We start from the raw sequence: 17,081 nt of genomic DNA, 5'->3' as shown, positions 1-17,081 counted from the left end.
GTACAGCGGCAGAGGAGCTGGTGTTAGGCTACTTTCACACTAGCGTTCGGGCGGATCCGTTCTGAACGGATCCGCTCATAATAATGCAGACGGAGGCTCCGTTCAGAACGGATCCGTCTGCATTAAAATGGCAAAAAAAAAGCTAAGTGTGAAAATAGCCTCGGACGGATCCGTCCAGACTTTCAATGTAAAGTCAATGGGGGACGGATCCGCTTGAAGATTGAGCCACATTGTGGCATCTTCAAACGGATCCGTCCCCATTGACTTACATTGTAAGTCTGGACGGATCCGCACGGCCAGGCGGACACCCGAACGCTGCAAGCAGCGTTCAGCTGTCCGCCTGTCCGTGCGGAGGCGAGCGGAGCGGAGGCTGAACGCCGCCAGACTGATGCAGTCTGAGCGGATCCGCTCCATTCAGACTGCATCAGGGCTGGACGGCTGCGTTCGGGTCCGCTCGTGAGCTCCTTCAAACGGAGCTCACGAGCGGACCAGCGAACGCTAGTGTGAAAGGAGCCTAAGTGTGAATGGTGGTTATTAAAGGACATCCCTCTTGTCCTTGTACTTAACCGCCAGCATATTCTCATGGAGGAGAGCCCTACTTTTACCCATTCTCAGTGGTTGCCCTACCAGGGATCTAGGGAAGCCTCTCTGATTTTTGCGCACTGTGCCGCAAGCCACAGTACCTCTGGCAGTTAGGGACATGAATAGGGGTATGCTGGTATAATAGTTATCTACATTGAGGTGGTAACCCTTATCCAGCAGTGGGTGCAGTAAGTCCCACACGATCTTCCAACTAATTGCGAGGATGGGGGGGGGTATTCTGGGGGTTCTATCCGGGAATTTTTTCTTTCTTAAATGCGGAACTTGTTGTTGTACCAAGAGCTACTCTCACAAAGTTTGTAACTCTTAATGCCATACCTTTCCTATTTGCTAGGCAGGTACTGGCGGAATCTAATCCTTCCTGAAAAGTAATAGGAACTTATCTACACAGACATTTTAACTTGTTAAAGGGCTTCTGTCACCCCCCAAACACCAATTTTCAGTTTTTGACTTAATATATTTGCTAATGTAAGCAGATTCCATATATACCCCTCTTACCTCGAGCCGTGCAGTAATTTCAGTAAAAAACTTACTTTTGTGATATGTAAATTTCTTCACTACCAGCAAGTTGGGCGGACTTGCTGGTAGCTGCCGCATCCTCTGTCTGAAAAAACGCCCCCTCCTCCACTTGATTGACAGGGCCAGCGAGCGCTCTCATCCTCCAGCTGTCCCTGCCTGCAGCTCAAATCCCGCGCCTGCGCCGTACCGGTCCTCATTCGGCGCAGGCGCTCTGAGAGAAGGACACTCGCTTTGTTGCTCCTTCCTCAGTGCGCCTGCGCCGATGATGTCAGCCCTATACCCGAGTCTTCTATCTGGCCTAGGCGGATACTGCCATTTACCGCCAGACCCCATTGACTATAAAGGGATCCGGTGCGGTTCTGGGATCTGGCGGTAAACGGCAGTATCCGCCTAGGTCAGATACAGTGAACTCCAGCAGGCTATTCGTCTGCCGGGACAGCCTGCCAGATAGCTTTAGAGCAGGTGTGGAACTAGTAGTAATATTGTGTTTTTGTGCGTTCTGACCCATGTAAAAAAGTTGAGTTCACTGAGTAGTATCACGAAGTACAGATAATCTACTTGACGTGTGGATTTCGGTACGCCTGCAGCTGTGTGGATTTCCTACCTTGTGAAGCTTCCAGTTGACTGGGTTCTGACATACAGTGACAGATCCTATCTGTGAGGGATCTGAGGAGCATTGTAGAGAGGCTGGGCATGTTTTCTCAAGCTGATTCGCTTCACTGACTACTTCTGGAAGATACACCTAATGAGTGTATGGTTCCAGAATCCAGCATTATTTCTAAGACATAACACTATTTTCACATGGAGGGGGAAGGTTGACAGTTTTGTGAGCGTATAAAAATTGACATGAAATCTTTGCGTTTTACCAGCATTTGTTTTCATACCCAGAGCATGCTACATTTTGAAAAAAAAATGACATGGATCCGAAAAAAATGCATGTGAAGAAAACCACCACAAATTGTATTGTTTATAGTGCCTTTCATAATTTCCTAATGACTTCATGTAAGGTTTGTCAATTGTGTCGCAATGCCACACACAACTCGCCTGCAACTTGGCTGTATTTTCACAGCCAAATCACAGTTCTAAGGCCGGGTTCACATCACCGTTTCGTTTATTTTTCCATTCTTCTCATCCGTCAGAAGAACAGAAAAATAAAGAAAAAAACGGATCTTGTATTTTAAACATCCGTTATGCTCATTTATGCACATTTGGGATCCGTTTTTAGCCATTTCTGTGTGAGATACGTTATTTTAGACTCTAGATTTCTTTCTGTCTAAGGGTACTTTTACACTAGCGTTTTTCTTTTCCAGTATTGAGTTCCGTCACAGGAGCTCAATACCGGAAAAAAACTGATCAGTTTTATCCTCATGCATTCTAAATGGAGAACAATCCATTCAGTATGCATCAGTATAGTCCCTCTTAAGTTTTTTGGCCGGAGAAAATACTGCAGCATGCTGCAGTTTTCTCTCCGGCCAAAAATCCTGAACACTTGCCGGAATGCCGGATCCGGCATTAACTTCCATTGAAATGTATTAGTGCCGGATCTGGCATTAAGTGTTCCAGCAAAACGGATCTGGTTTTCCAGTCTGCGCATGTGCAGACCTTTAAAAATGCAAAAAATAAATAAATACCGGATACGTTTTTCCGGCTGACACCGGAGAGACGGATGCAGTATTTCAATACATTTGTCAAACGGATCCGCGATGGAACTGCCTGCCGGAATCCTCTGCCGCAAGTGTGAAAGCACCCTAAAATAATTGATCTCAGGAGGAAGTGGCGAAAACAGATGCCAAATGTGAATAAATGAGCAGCGATGGCCAGTTCGCAGTGTTCGTCCGTTCTCGGAACTGCCTGCTCCTGGAGACCGCATTTCATTTCAGACCGGCTCGCGCACAGGCACGGGTAAGGACTTACCAGTGCCTCGCCGGACTTTTCAGTTAAGATGGCAGATCACGTGTTCGCGGGCGAACACTGCGAACTGGCCATCTCTATAAATGAGCATAACAGATGCTTAAAATACAGGAACTGTTTTTTGTCTTTATTTTTCTGCTCTTCTGACGGATTAAAAAAACGGAAAAATAAACGGTAATGTGAACCCGGCCTAAAATAGTCACGTGACAGCAAGTTGCAGCCAAATTTTTGTTGTGTGACACATGTCAGCATGTAGCCGTACACTTACCACTAACATATGGCTGTGGTGCAAATGAAGTGGCCTTTTTGCCAAAAAAGACTGTGTGCAAGCCCCAATAATTATTATTGTATGGTTCAATTTATGTTTATTGAAACCAGAAACATGAAGAAAATACAGTAAGTCATAAGAGGTTTGTGTTTCTCATTTACATTATTTTCCACATAGGTGAAGATCGATCTAATAAAAGGAGATAAAAGTAAATAGGGGAGACAAGACAAAAGGGGAATTAAGGGGTGGGAGAGGGAGGGGCAATGGAAGAAGGAGAAACTAGTAGCCCAGTTAAGAAACCAGAACAATAAGTCTAATACGAACAGGTTATGCAAGAATACCTGAGGTCAACCAGCCTGAAAAGTTAGCCGATGCACGGAATTGATACCAAGCTTCCCACTGTTTGTTTCCCTGGTCCCCAGCACCCAGCTCCTCCATTCTCGCCAATTGATCCAGAGCCGTTACCCATGTGATTCTATGGAGACTTTCCGTTGAATGCCAGGATCGAGGAATGATTTGGCGCATTGCTATAATAAAGAATCTAAGAATACTTTTCTTTACTAATTTGACTCTACCTGGGAAGACCGAAAGGAGAGCTATCTGCGGAGTTGGGGAGATGGAGGACCTATAGAGATGCTCGTGGAGCTTGAATATGTCCCGCCTCAGCGAGGCAACCCTGGGGCAGTCCCACCAGATGTGTAACATGGTGCCCATTGAACTCAGGCAACGCCAACAGGTGTCTGGTACGGAGGTGTAAAACTGGTGTAGCTTAACCGGGGTCCTATACCATCTAGACCAAATCTTATAGTTGAGTTCCTGTATCTTACAGGAAATGGAGGACTTGTGGGAAAACAGTAAAGACCTCTTCCATTGATCAGATGTGAGGGTACATCCCAGATCACTCTCCCAGGATTGTGTGAGTTTCTTAGTCAAAGCAGGGAGCTCCCCCGGGTCGTCCCCGATCTCTCCCGAGTTCAGTATGGCGTATATGAGAGATATAGAGTGTCCAGGCGCAGAGGTCGCAACACATAATTTTTCAAAATCGGATAGGGGGGATTGAAGTTGCGATCCAGGTGCCAAAGATCTAGTAAAGTTGCGCAATTGGAAATAAAAGAACCAACGTCCAGGTGAATTAGGTATGAGATGCGACAGGTCTCTAAGGTCCATTAACCCCTTAGTGGAGTGTATGTCTCTAACTCCAATCTGAGGCTTGGCCTGTAGCCCAAAAGAAGGTAGGGCCTTGAGGTTGAGGGGTAGTGATGGGTGACCAGATAGGCTCGTGAGAGGGCAAGGGATCATGGCCAATTTAGCTTTGGAGGCGAACCCAATCCAAGTACCCACTATGGACGACAAAAAAGGCGAGAACTGTTGGATGGATAATTGGTTCAAAGTGTCTTTCGGGTACCAGAAGACACCAGGGACCAAGCCCGGGGCCAGAGCATGTTCTAGCTCGACCCATAGTTTTGTGTTAAAGTTGTGTGTGAGGTCAATTACGCAATTGGCGACCGCCGCTCTATAATATGCCAAAAAGTTGGGTAACCCCGTGCCTCCCTGGGTCTTTGATTGGATCATTAGGTTGTAGTTCAGTCTAGCCCTGGACCTACCCCAAATGAAACGAGAGGCTATTCTTTTGAGTCAGGTAAAATAAGAGAGGGGAACCCTGCAAGGGATTATCTGAAATAAATATAGGAGCCTGGGCAGGACGTCCACCTTTACCAATAATTATTATTTTAAAGGGAACCTGTCATCAACCTTACGCTGACCTCACTGAGGGCATAAATTAGTGACAACAATGCTGATTTCAGTGGTGTGTCATTTATGAGCTAAAAGTAAGTGGTTGCTGAGAACCAGCATCATAATCATTGCAGCCCAGGTTTTGAAAAGAGTCAAATCGACCTGAGAAGAGTCATGGTTATTCATAACCTCCTGCTCTCCCGCCCTCCTGCTGATGATTGGCAGTTCTCTCCTAGACAGAAAGGGATACAACTAGGTAGAAGACTGTCAGTCATCAGCAGGTGGGCAGGAGAGCAGGAATTCATGAATAACCAGGACTCTTCTCAGGTGGCCGTTACTCTTTTCCAGGTCCAGTCTGCAATGGTTGTGATGTTGGTTCTCGGCAACCACTTACTTTTAACTTTTAAATGAGACCGCTGAAATCAACTCACCTGTCTCTACTTTATACTGCCGTTAGTACGGGCAGCATAAAATTAATGACAGGTTCCCTTGAACGGTACTTTCACACTTGCGTTGCTGGATTCCGGCAGGCAGTTCCGTCACCAGAACTGCCTGCCGGATCTGTCAATCTGTATGCAAACGGAAACCATTTGTAGACGGATCCGGATGCGGATCCGTCTACAAATGCATTGCAATACCAGATCCGTCTCTCTGGTATCATCCGGAAAAACTGATCCGTCAATAAGGCACTTTTAATGCCGGATCCAGCACTGATACATTCCAATGGAAAAATCTGGCATTCCAGCAAGTGTTCAGGATTTTTGGCCGGAGAGAAAAATGCAGCATGCTGTGGTTCTTTTCTCCGTCCAAATACCGTAAAAGGACTGAACTGAAGACATCCTGATGCTTCATGAAAGGATTGCTTTCCATTCAGAAAGCATTAGGATTCCGGTATTGAGCCCCTAGGACGGAACTCAATACCGGAAAACTTTGACCCAAGTGTGAAAGTACCCTAAGTATTTTATATAACATCACATTTCACATATAGGCTGGTCAGTTACTAAAGTTACATCCAAATAACATATCAGATTCTATAGAATGATGTGTATCTGAAATAATCTGACTTTTAGGCTCCGTTCACATCTGTGCTGTAGTGTCGGACACCATTGTCCTATAATGAGTTCTGTTGGTTTCCGTCATGGCGTCTGTTGATTTACCAGAACACAACAATGTATGCCGCATTATTTTTTTCCATCGAATGTGATGCAATCTGCAGTGGTAGCTTCAGAACAGTAAGCACAGGAAGATAAAAGCAGCAGAGTGGAGGATACTACTATGGCTACATGCACACGAACGTTGCTTGTTTCCGTGTCCGTTCCGTTTTTTTTGTGGATAGGATGCAGACCCATTCATTTCAATGGGTCTGCAAAAAATGCGGACAGCACACAGTGTAGTGTCCGCATCAGTATGTCCTTTCCGTAGCCCCAGAAAAAAAATAAAAAGAACATGTCCTATTCTTGTCCGTTTTAGGCATTGTTTCAATGGATCTGCAAAAAACAACGGATGGCATACTTTTTTTTTGCAGATCCGCAATTTGCGGACCTCAAAACGCATACGGTCGTGTGCATGTAGCCTAAAGGGAATTTGCGACCAGTTTTATGGTGTCCTAACTAAGGGCAGCAGAAACTGGTGTCACATCCTCTTAGCAAAACTATTGAACAGCTCCAGCCCTGGACAGCGAGAGACATAAATCCAAAAAGTCACAAGTTACGTTTCATGCCATATTTGTGCCATAATTTAGGACTTTGGAAAGCTGGGGGAGGGGCTTAGCTGGCATATGACTTCCCAAGGCCCGACAAAGTTACTATCATTTACGCCAGAAACTGATAGAAACTGATGGTCAGCTAGATTTCTGGTGCAGAGACGTGCTAAATTTATTAAGGGGCTGTCTCTTAATAAATTTAGGGCATTCTGCACACGACTGTTCCGTTTTTTGCAGTCCGTAAATCGCGGATCCGCAAAAAACTGAAGCCGCCTGTGTGCCTTCCGCAATTTGCGGAACGGAACGGGCGGCCCATTGTAGAAATGCCTATTCTTGTCCGCAAAACAGACAAGAATAGGACATGCTATATTTTTTTTGCGGGGCCACGGAACGGAGCAACGGATGCGGACAGCGTATCTTTTGCGGCCCCATTTAAGTAAATGGGTCCGCATCCGCAAACTGCGGCTCGGATGCGGACCAAAGCAACGGTCGTGTGCAGGAGCCCTTATACTGAGACTGGCATTTGTAACGCCAGTCTTAGTATATCTTCACCGTTGTGCCCCATTGAGTCCTGGTATATAAATCTGCAGCATGTCAGTTTATACAGCAGATTTGCTTTCTCAATGAAAAGGGTGAAATATTATGGTTTTCCTCAGCAAAAAACGTATACTTGCGATACGTCACTTATGAACCCAGTCTAAGGGTGCTTGTACAAGGTGCAGATTTGTGTGCACACAAACCAAACCTAAATCTGTACTATTTATCACAGTTAGGGCTCATGCACACCGTGTACTGGCCGGGCCCGTGTTGTGGACAGCAAATTGCAGTCCGCAATGCACGGGCATTCGCATGCGGATCGCGGACCCATTCACTTGAATGGGGTCCACGATCCACATCCGATGGTGCACACCGCAAAAAACTTGTGCTTCCGAGGGCTTCCGATCCATGCCTCCGTTCCGCATCTCCCGGATTGCGGACCCATTCGAGTGAATGGGTCCGCGAACCGTGATGCGGGATGCACACGGCCGGTGCCCGTGTATTTCGGACTCGCCGTATGTGGGCCGCAATATGGCCACGGCCGGGCAACGGCTGTTTGCATCAGCCCTTAAGGCTAGGTCTACACAACGACATTTGTCGCGCGACATTTTGTTGCACCAATGTCGCGCGACAATTTTTATAATGGCAGTCTATGGTGTCGCACTGCAACATGCGACATGCTGCGACTGCGACGCGACAGTCGCAGAAAACCCATTCAAGATGGATTTTTCTGCGACTGTCGCGTCGCAGTCGCAACATGTCGCATGTTGCAGTGCGACACCATAGACTGCCATTATAAAAATTGTCGCGCGACATTGGTGCAACAAAATGTCGCGCGACAACTGTTGCGCCCTATCTGTCGTGCGACTTTTTGTCGCGCGACAAATGTCGTCGTGTAGACCTAGCCTAAGCCTCATTCACACGTCAGTGATTTCCATCAGTCATTGTGAGCCAAAACCAGGTGCGGTTCTAAACACAGAACAGGTGCAGGTCTTTTCCTTATTCCTTATGTCTGAGGAGGCTTCAATCCTGGTTTGGGTTCACAATCACTGACTGAACACTGACGTGTGAACTAGGCCTTAGGGCTCGTTCACACGACAGTTGGTGTCCCGGGCCCGTGCTGTGAACCGCAAATTGTGGTCCGCAATGCACGGGCACCTTCCGTGGGGCAGGCGCATAGGAAACCCTGCGTTACGCAAAAATATAGAGCATGTTCTATCTTTTTGCGGTGCGGAGGCACGGAACGGAACCCCAGAAAGCACTCCTCCGTAGTGCTTCCGTTCCAAACCGTTCCGCATCTCCGGATTTGCGGACCCATTGAAATGATGCGGAATGACAACAAAACGGTGCCCGTGTATTGCGGATTCACAAATGCAGTCTGCAATATGGGAACGGGACACCAACGGTCGTGTGAACGAGCCGTTAGGGAGTGTTTTTGTGCGTTTTTTTTTTATGCGTTTCTTGTTGGTTCTGATTTTCCGCAGATCTTATTCTTCCATTGTAAATGGTGATATCCGCACAAAAAAGACGCAATAACAATTGACATGTTGCAGATTTCCAAATTTCCTACACTTTGCTGGTACTGTAATATGCTGCAGTTTTTCTGCATGGGAATCTGCACGGAAAAACCGCCTGTATGCAGGGGTTCTCTAGCTTTTTCACAAATTTTGGCTCCCCCGGATGTGTTGCGTGTTGTGAACGCCGAGCATCCAGATTGAACCTGTCTATTCATTTCAATGGATCTGTGCAAATGAGCATCGTTTTTCACACATCATCTTGTAATGCATCATGTTCTATATTGTGCGGTTTTTCACGCAGCGAATGGGGCTTGCAGGAAAAACAAGAGGCATCTGGATGCAATGCGTTTTTCACGGACGGTCGCTAGAAAAAGTAGATTGTTATTTATCAGGCATGTTAAAAACACATCAAAACTGATGGCATCTGCGCGGAAAAACTGAAAGACTAAACTTCCGAGGGCTTCCCGTCTGTTCCGCACAGTATCTTCTTGATTAAGGACCCAGTCAATGGGTCCGCATTCATGATACGGTGTGCACGCGGCCAGTGCCCGTTTATTGCGGACCCGCTGCTTGTACGCTGCAGTGCAGGCACGGACCTGCTACGGTCTGATAGTTTTATAACTTCAACACCACTTGCATCAAAATCTGTGCACATGTGGCATTTATACGCCACCTTCGCCAAAAAGGGGACGTGGTGAGGGAGGGGTAGGGCCAGCGGCCCCGCCACATGTCTGGTGTAGAAGACTGAAATCTACCCCAGCCACGGTTCAGGTGCACAGGTACACCTCACCATAAATTAGGTAAACCCTTCTGGCAGCATGCAGGGTTGTCATAGAGCAGTGTACGCCGCCGCCGCGCTATGATAAACCAGGCCTCATGTCTTTTTCTCTACAGTCTGTCCCCTCATTTTTATGATATCAGCACTCCTCCCATTCCACCCAGGTGTCGTTCATTAGCAGGAGACTGCCAAAGGGTTAATAAACTCCTCCTCAGTTTCAGTCTGGAGTCTGAGGCCACATGGAGGGGTAAGCTGCTGAGATTTGGGCATGGCATGTCATGTCATGTTGTGTGGTGCTGTGCCAGTGGACAGGTGGCACCTTGTGCCATAGGGGCTGAGTCTGACAGCAGAGGTGTTGTTTGGCTGCTGTGTCTCACTGACTGTGGGTGCCCGTTGTTTGCCATGTGATGCTGTGCCAATTTACAGTAGGGGTAGGCTGGCCAGATGTATGGCTTTGGGACGGACAGTGCCTAGTCCTCCAGCTGGTGCCAGGACAGAGCCAGCAGTCCTCCTTTTTAGTGGCTGCAGTACAGGGTCCCTTTATGTGTCCCCCCGGGTCACCTGCTGGTGCTCTGTCTTTAATTCCAGTGCAGGTCATTGATCCACAATGATGGGGATAAATGAATGGGCCAGGGAGCGTGTCTGTGCTGTGCGCATGATGTCACTACGTCATGATCCAGCTCTGTGTCCGTGTAAGGTGAAATGGGATCTGCATCGCAGGCTAAAAGTGGAGCGCAGGAGCTACGCGCAGCGCGGCAATATTGGGTGTCTGTCAATTGTCCTCTGCCTGAGTTGCTTGCCTTCCCTGTGCAGATCAATTTATGAATTTCTTATGCAAAATCTCCTGAGACTTCCCAAAGTAATAACTTCGGCTCATTGGAGCCAATACATTATAATACTGTACGGGGCGCTCGCTCCGTACAATATTGAAAGGAAGTTTTATGCGAATCGACTTCTGATGTTTCATCCAAAGTCGATTCGCTCATCCCCCAACAGCCACTACACAATGTACAGCGCTGTGCTTTGTTTGCTGAGAGGAGGCCGAGGCACTCGCAGGAGCAGCGCTGCCTTCTAAAACAGCTGATCGGTGGGGGTCCCGGGTGTTTGACCCCTGATATGTACAGCTGGTGTAAGTTATACATCTTCTTGTATATAGTGATATGGAGCATGCTGGTATAACCTAGGCATCTCCTGTATATAATCCGCAGCTGATTACCTTCACAGCGTCTCACGTTTTGGGCTACTTTCACACTAGCATTTCTATTTTCCGGTATTGAGATCCGTAATAAGGTCTCAATATCGGGGGGGGGGGGGGGAAACTCTTCCGTTTTGTCCCCATTCATTGTCAATGGGGACAAAACAAACCTGAACGGAATGCTCCAAATGCATTCCGTTCCCATACCGGAAAGCAAAGTGCGGAGCAAGATGGATCCGTTATGACCCACAATAAAAGTCAATGGGGAAGGATCCGTTTTCTCTGACACAATAGACTCTGCCGGATCCAGCAAAAGCGCTTGTGTGAAAGTAGCCTTATCTTGTGTTTTTATTATGCAGAAATTAACCTGACATGTGGATTTAGAAATGCTCAGCATGTCAACTTTTGGTATGAGGTGTTTTTCCCCCAGAGCTCCAGGGGGTAGTTAAAGGGGTTGTCCTGCCATTTATCTAATCGCCACAGATCAGCAGTTTGGAGAGGAGGCAACGCTCCATGTGCGCGCCGCTTCCTGGTCATTACACTGCCCATGGAGTAGTGTAATTACAAGTATGTGTTCTGTCTACTGTAGTATCGCGCATGCTGTAATATTGAAGCATTGTCCGCCGCTGTCCCCAATGCAATGTCCTCCTTTTTGGGGTTGTGGCAAATCACTAATCAAAGGCTACCCTGATGTGCTGAGGAGCAATAGATGACGGCATGACTGTGTGATCACATACCTAGTAGAAAAGAAATGGTGGCTCTCTCACTGTTCCACTTCTGGAAAGGTGCACAACCCCACAGCACTCCCAAATGCTGGTAGAGAACGTGAATATAAAAATTGTGATGGGGGTCACTCAATATTCAGGCAAACACACGGTAGTTAGTATCCATATAAGTTATATGGATACTAACTACCGTGTGTTTGCCTGAATATTGAGTGACCCCCATCACAATTTTTATATTCGTGATCACATACCTCCCAACTTTTCAAATGGTCAATTGGTTCATTGTGCGAAAGATCACAATTTTCCTGCATATCACCACACTTCTGTCAGAGGAGTGCGGCACTAAAAGAAAACTAATCTTTATTAAATGCAAAAGAAATAAAACCAATGTTTGATAACAAACCTTAGTGATAACTGGTCTAGTGGGGCTCGGGTGTACACACTGAGCGTGCCCACCCTATTTTGGACGCACATACCCTATGTTTAAAGGGCTTCTGTCACCTGAAAAATGATTATTAAGCTGGCTGACGTTAGCGATGTGCTAATGTCAGCTGAACATAACTATATTCGTGCCATCTCGCTGCCTGAAGCCTTTATTGAGGAAAAACTAACTTTTATATTAAAAGGGGGGGTTGCACCTGCTCCTAGAGGCTCAGTTTGCCCACCTCTCGTCACCCTTTTCTTCTCTTGACAGGGCAGCGCTGCTCTCCTCCCACCTCCTCACTGACGTATTCAGCGCAGGCGCAGTGAGGAAGCCAGCAGCCACCAAGCGTCCTTCCCTGCCTGTGCTGAATACGGAACGGAACAGCACGAGATTTTCTTAGTAGACACAGCCGGCGGGAGGAGAGCAGTGCTGCCTGGCCCTGTCAATCAAGAGAAGGGTGTGAAAAGCGGTGGGCAAACGGTGCCCCTGCTCCTAGAGGATAATTGGCATATTATAAAAGTTTGTTTGTTTCAATAAAGGCTTTAGGCAGTGAGATGGCACTAATATAGTTCTGTTCAGCTGACATTAGCACGTCGCTAACGTCGGCCAGCTTAAAGGGAATCTGTCACCGGGATTTTGTGTATAGAGCTGAGGACATGGGTTGCTAGATGGCCGCTAGCACATCCGCAATACCCAGTCCCCATGTGCAAATTAACCAGAAATGAGTCCTGTACGTGAGATGAGTCCTGGTTAATTTGCATATATCAAATTTATTTTTTATTTTTTTTACACAATAAAAGCACACAGAGCTATGGGGACTGGGTATTGCGGATGTGCTAGCGGCCATACACAATATCCCGGTGACGGGTTCCCTTTTAATAACCACTTTTCAGGTAACAGAAACCCTTTAAGGCTACTTTCACACTTGCGTTCGGAGTTCCGCTTGTGAGTTCCGTTTGAAGGCTCTCGCAAGCGGCCCCGAACGGATCCGTACGGCCCCAATGCATTCTGAGTGGATGCGGATCTGCTCAGAATGCATCAGTCTGGCAGCGTTTGACCTCCGTTGCTTGCAGCGTTCGGGTGTCCGCCTGGCCGTGCGGAGGCAAACGGATCTGTCCAGACTTACAATGTAAGTCAATGGGGACGGAACCGTTTGAAGTTGACACAATATGGTGCAATTTCAAACGGATCCGTCCCCCCCATTGACTTTCAATGTAAAGTCTGGACGGATCCATCTGACTAACAATTAGACTTCGAATTTTTCCTCAAATATAATGCAGATGGATCCGTTCTGAACAGATCCCATTGTTTTGATTATAGGAGCGGATCAGTCTGTGCAGACACCAGACGGATCCGCTCCGAACGCAAGTGTGAAAGTAGCCTAAGTCCTGTGTTCTGGGTTATATGGTTTCACCTTAGGGTTTTCTTTCTGGAGCGTCCAGATCACCCCAAATTTTGTTTTATTTCTTAAAGATTAGTTTTCTAAGACGCATCACCTGTCTATACCGATCAATCCGTGAAGAGAATATCTATACACTTCCATAGTTTTCTCTTACAAAACGGCGCAAAAATAATCAGAATTTTTCTAAAATCCCAATTGCATGAAATAATGAAATAATATACAAGACGGGCTTGAATATACAGAGCGGAACCAGACAAACACTTTCTGGATCAATATTATTCAATGTAAGGGCTCATGCACACAACCGTATGTATTTTGCGGAACGGAACAGCTGGCCCCTAATAGAACAGTCCTATCCTTGTCCTATTGTCCACATTACGGCCATGATTTTTTTATTTTTATTTTTGCACACTAAGTAACTTCCTTTTTTTGCGGATCCATTGAAGTCGATGGTTCCGCATACGGTCCAAAAAATAAATAAATGGAACGGAAATGAAATACGTTCGCGTGCATGAGCCCTTACTGTGGAAATCTATTCCTCGGATCAAAAAGAGGGACATTTTAAGGAGCAAAGAGGGACTTGAGTAAAAAATAGGGGCTGTCCCTCCAAAAGAGGGACACTTGGGAGGTCTTTCTGACACCGGGTGACTGTCCAGTGTCCGCTGCCCGCCCCCTCACTCTACTGGCAGCACAACCTGTGCCCCATTGACACTCACCCAGTGACTCCTCACGTAAACAACTTGCCCACATCCAACATGGCGACGCGGCAGCTGTAAGCCAGGTCACCTGACTCGCTGTCCCCGCCCCGTTTAGCGCGTCTGAGAGGTGACGCGAAAAGGGGACTTCGACGTTCTCACAGCAACACAGCTGAGCCGGTGGCGGCGGGCATTAGTGAGCTGCCGGACGGACAAGCCCTGTCATGGCCGAAGACTCTGAACTGTCGGTGGCTTCCTCGGCGGACAGAGGACTGATCAACAGCCTGAGGGCGGCCGCCTGGTCTCTTGTGTACGTACCAGCGAGGCAGCTAGACCGAGAGTGAGTGCCCGCGTCCCCGGGGAGCCTTGTCTAGCGGGATGGTCCTTCCAGTGTGTGACCTATGTCGCGATATGGGGCGGCGGCGGGCTCTGACGGCTCCAGGTGACCGGGGACTACAAGTCTCAGCATGCTGCCAGCACAGGAGCCTTGTACTGCGCCCTGGTCACTGTATGCTAGAGGGGAGGTCTTCATGTGGCCCCATTCATTTACTTGGCAATGAATTGGTGCTGGGTTCTGTATTATCTGCCCTGTGACGTCACTTGGAGGTAGTGATGCCATATGCTGGCTGTAGATGTTTGGGGGAGGAGATGCCTGTACAGGAGTATTCAGGCAAACGCACGGTAGTTAGTATCCATATAACTTATATGGATACTAACATCCATATAAGTGACCACTGATCAGTCCTATATGGGACTGATCAGAAGTCTATGGTGGTCTGATAGTGGCTGACAGCGGGACAGAACCCAGGGGATGCTATGTTTTTATGTCCTCTTGTTAAAGGGGTTCTCTTAAAGGGGTTGTCTTCGCATTTATCACGTGGAGGAAGTTATTACAAGCCACTTACTAATGTATTGTGATTGTTCATATTCTCGCCTGTTTCTCCCCTGTTAATATACAAGGCTGTGGCGGTGAAGGAGGTGCACAGTTTGTGACTGCCTCAGCCAGTCACTGTCCTCAGATGTATACCTCTGTCACCAACACAACCCTGTATATGCGCAGCAAGAGAAGCGGCGCTGTGGAGGAACAGGCGCGTATAACCTTTTCTTCATACTCCTCACTGTTCTCTCCACAGCACTGCTCCTACTGCTGTTCGGATACAAGGCTGTGGTGGTTAGGCTACTTTCACACTAGCGTTCGTCGGTCCGCTCGTGAGCTCCGTTTGAAGGGGCTCACGAGCGGACCCGAACGCAGCCGTCCAGCCCTGATGCAGTCTGGATGGAGCGGATCCGCTCAGACTGCATCAGTCTGGCGGCGTTCAGCCTCCGCTCCGCTCGCCTCCGCACGGACAGGCTGACAGCTGAACGCTGCTTGCAGCGTTCGGGTGTCCGCCTGGCCGTGCGGAGGCGTGCGGATCCGTCCAGACTTACAATGTAAGTCAATGGGGACGGATCCGTTTGAAGATGTCACCCTGTGGCTCAATCTTCAGGCGGATCCGTCCCCCATTGACTTTACATTGAAAGTCTGGACGGATCCGTCCGAGGCTATTTTCACACTTAGCTTTTTTTTTGCCATTTTAATGCAGACGGATCCGTTCTGAACGGAGCCTCCGTCTGCATTATTATGAGCGGATCCGTTCAGAACGCTAGTGTGAAAGTAGCCTTACATGTACCTCTGAGGACAGTGACTGGCTGCAGCGGTCACATGCTGTACACCACTGTCACCGCCGTAGCCTTGTATACGCATAGCAAGAGGAGCTGCGCTGGGGACAAATAGTTGAGTACTGGAATTTTTTTATTTTATTTTTTGCTGCAGAAAACTTTGGGAAAGTTCACACGCAGCGGTTGTGGTGGACTGAAAAATCCTTTCCCTAGATCTATTTGTGCAGTGTGAACGTGGATTTCATTCTGAGCCGTATGACTGTCCTAGAAATGCCTGCCCCGTGTGACTTGTTACCAGAGCATTTGAGGTGAAGGTTCAGCACCAGACGTCGTCTCGCATGTCGGTGGTGGGCGATCCTTGAGTTGGGGCATCCACTGGTCTCTAGCTTTGCCCCCTTGGTTTGAAGATCTTCTGAGTTTCTATTAAAATCAAAAGGACGGTATAAAAACTTTAAGGTGCTAGCACTGCCGACCCGGTCTAGCACTCGGTGGACAACCACCAAAACAACCCTATTTAGTTGAAGTTGCAGTCGCTGAAATTTCTTGCAACAAAATCTGCTGCGTGTGAAGGCGCCCTTGAGGACATCTGCTGTGCATGTACTGCAGGTATCCACACATTAAAGATGGTGCCCCTGCCACCAGGAATGGAGTGTATGGCATGGCTGACAGGTTTCTGCAGTTTGCCTCCAGATGTCTACTGTGTAAATGTCTGTGATTGGTGTTATCGACAATCGCAGACATTTAGTTCCAAAGATGCCGTGGTCAACTGTGACCTGAGCTTTCCTCAGGAGCGCTGTGCTGTGTGGCAATTAGGGATGCTCTTCGTTCTGTGTGGTGGTCTTGAGCTTTAGCAAGGCTGAAGGCTACCGCAGCGATAAGTTCCTGTATCGGTTTTAGAAAATCCCTCTTTAATGTAAGGTTTTAAAAATGGAAACATTCAACTCGTCCCCTGCCCCTGTAATTAAACACTAAAGTGTGTGAGGAATTGGGAGGACGAGGGGAACCAAAATGGCCAACACATCCCAAAAAAATATAAAAATTATTTCCTTTTAAACCGGCTTCACTCTGCATTGTATACAATATTAATATTGGTGCAACTTATCCTGCCAAAAAACAAGCCCTCGTGTGGCCAAGTGGGATAATAAAGTTATGGCTCTGGGAAGTCTCCGCTGGATTAATGTGACGTTTGCAGGTCTCTCTCCTGCCTCAGAGGCCCTGGCGGAACTTTTTGTCACGTGAGTCATCAGACTTGGTGAAGATGACAACCTGATGGACCCATGTTCTCCTTTGTATGTTGTATCTATAAATTCATCATGGTTTCCGATTAGCAGCAGAAACCACAAGGCAAATGTGACTGCAGTCTACATGGCCAGGCGGTATTATTTTATGGGAGTGTGTACTCCGCTAATGTTCTT

The 17,081-nt window shown here is 47.5% G+C and overlaps 1 protein-coding gene across 4 annotated transcripts in view; it reads left to right on the top strand.

Annotated features, from left to right (window-relative positions):
- The first annotated feature begins 14,149 nt into the window (after positions 1-14,149).
- ABHD5 (abhydrolase domain containing 5, lysophosphatidic acid acyltransferase) overlaps positions 14,150-17,081 on the top strand; it is a 33,513-nt gene continuing 30,581 nt past the window's right edge. For 2 of the 4 annotated variants that reach the window (XM_044293271.1, XM_044293270.1), the window contains exon 1: positions 14,150-14,317. In XM_044293271.1, coding sequence (XP_044149206.1) covers positions 14,232-14,317 — 86 coding nt within the window. In that variant the 5' untranslated portion in view covers positions 14,150-14,231. Of the gene's footprint in view, positions 14,348-17,081 lie in introns of all 4 variants that reach the window. The other 2 variants (XM_044293269.1, XM_044293268.1) reach the window with 1 other exon arrangement.

This window comes from Bufo gargarizans, chromosome 5 (genome assembly GCF_014858855.1).
Source record: "Bufo gargarizans isolate SCDJY-AF-19 chromosome 5, ASM1485885v1, whole genome shotgun sequence".
In the NCBI taxonomy this organism is placed as follows: Eukaryota; Metazoa; Chordata; class Amphibia; order Anura; family Bufonidae; genus Bufo; species Bufo gargarizans.
Note: the sequence above shows the minus strand (reverse complement) of the source record. Positions and strands in the feature narration are given on the sequence as shown.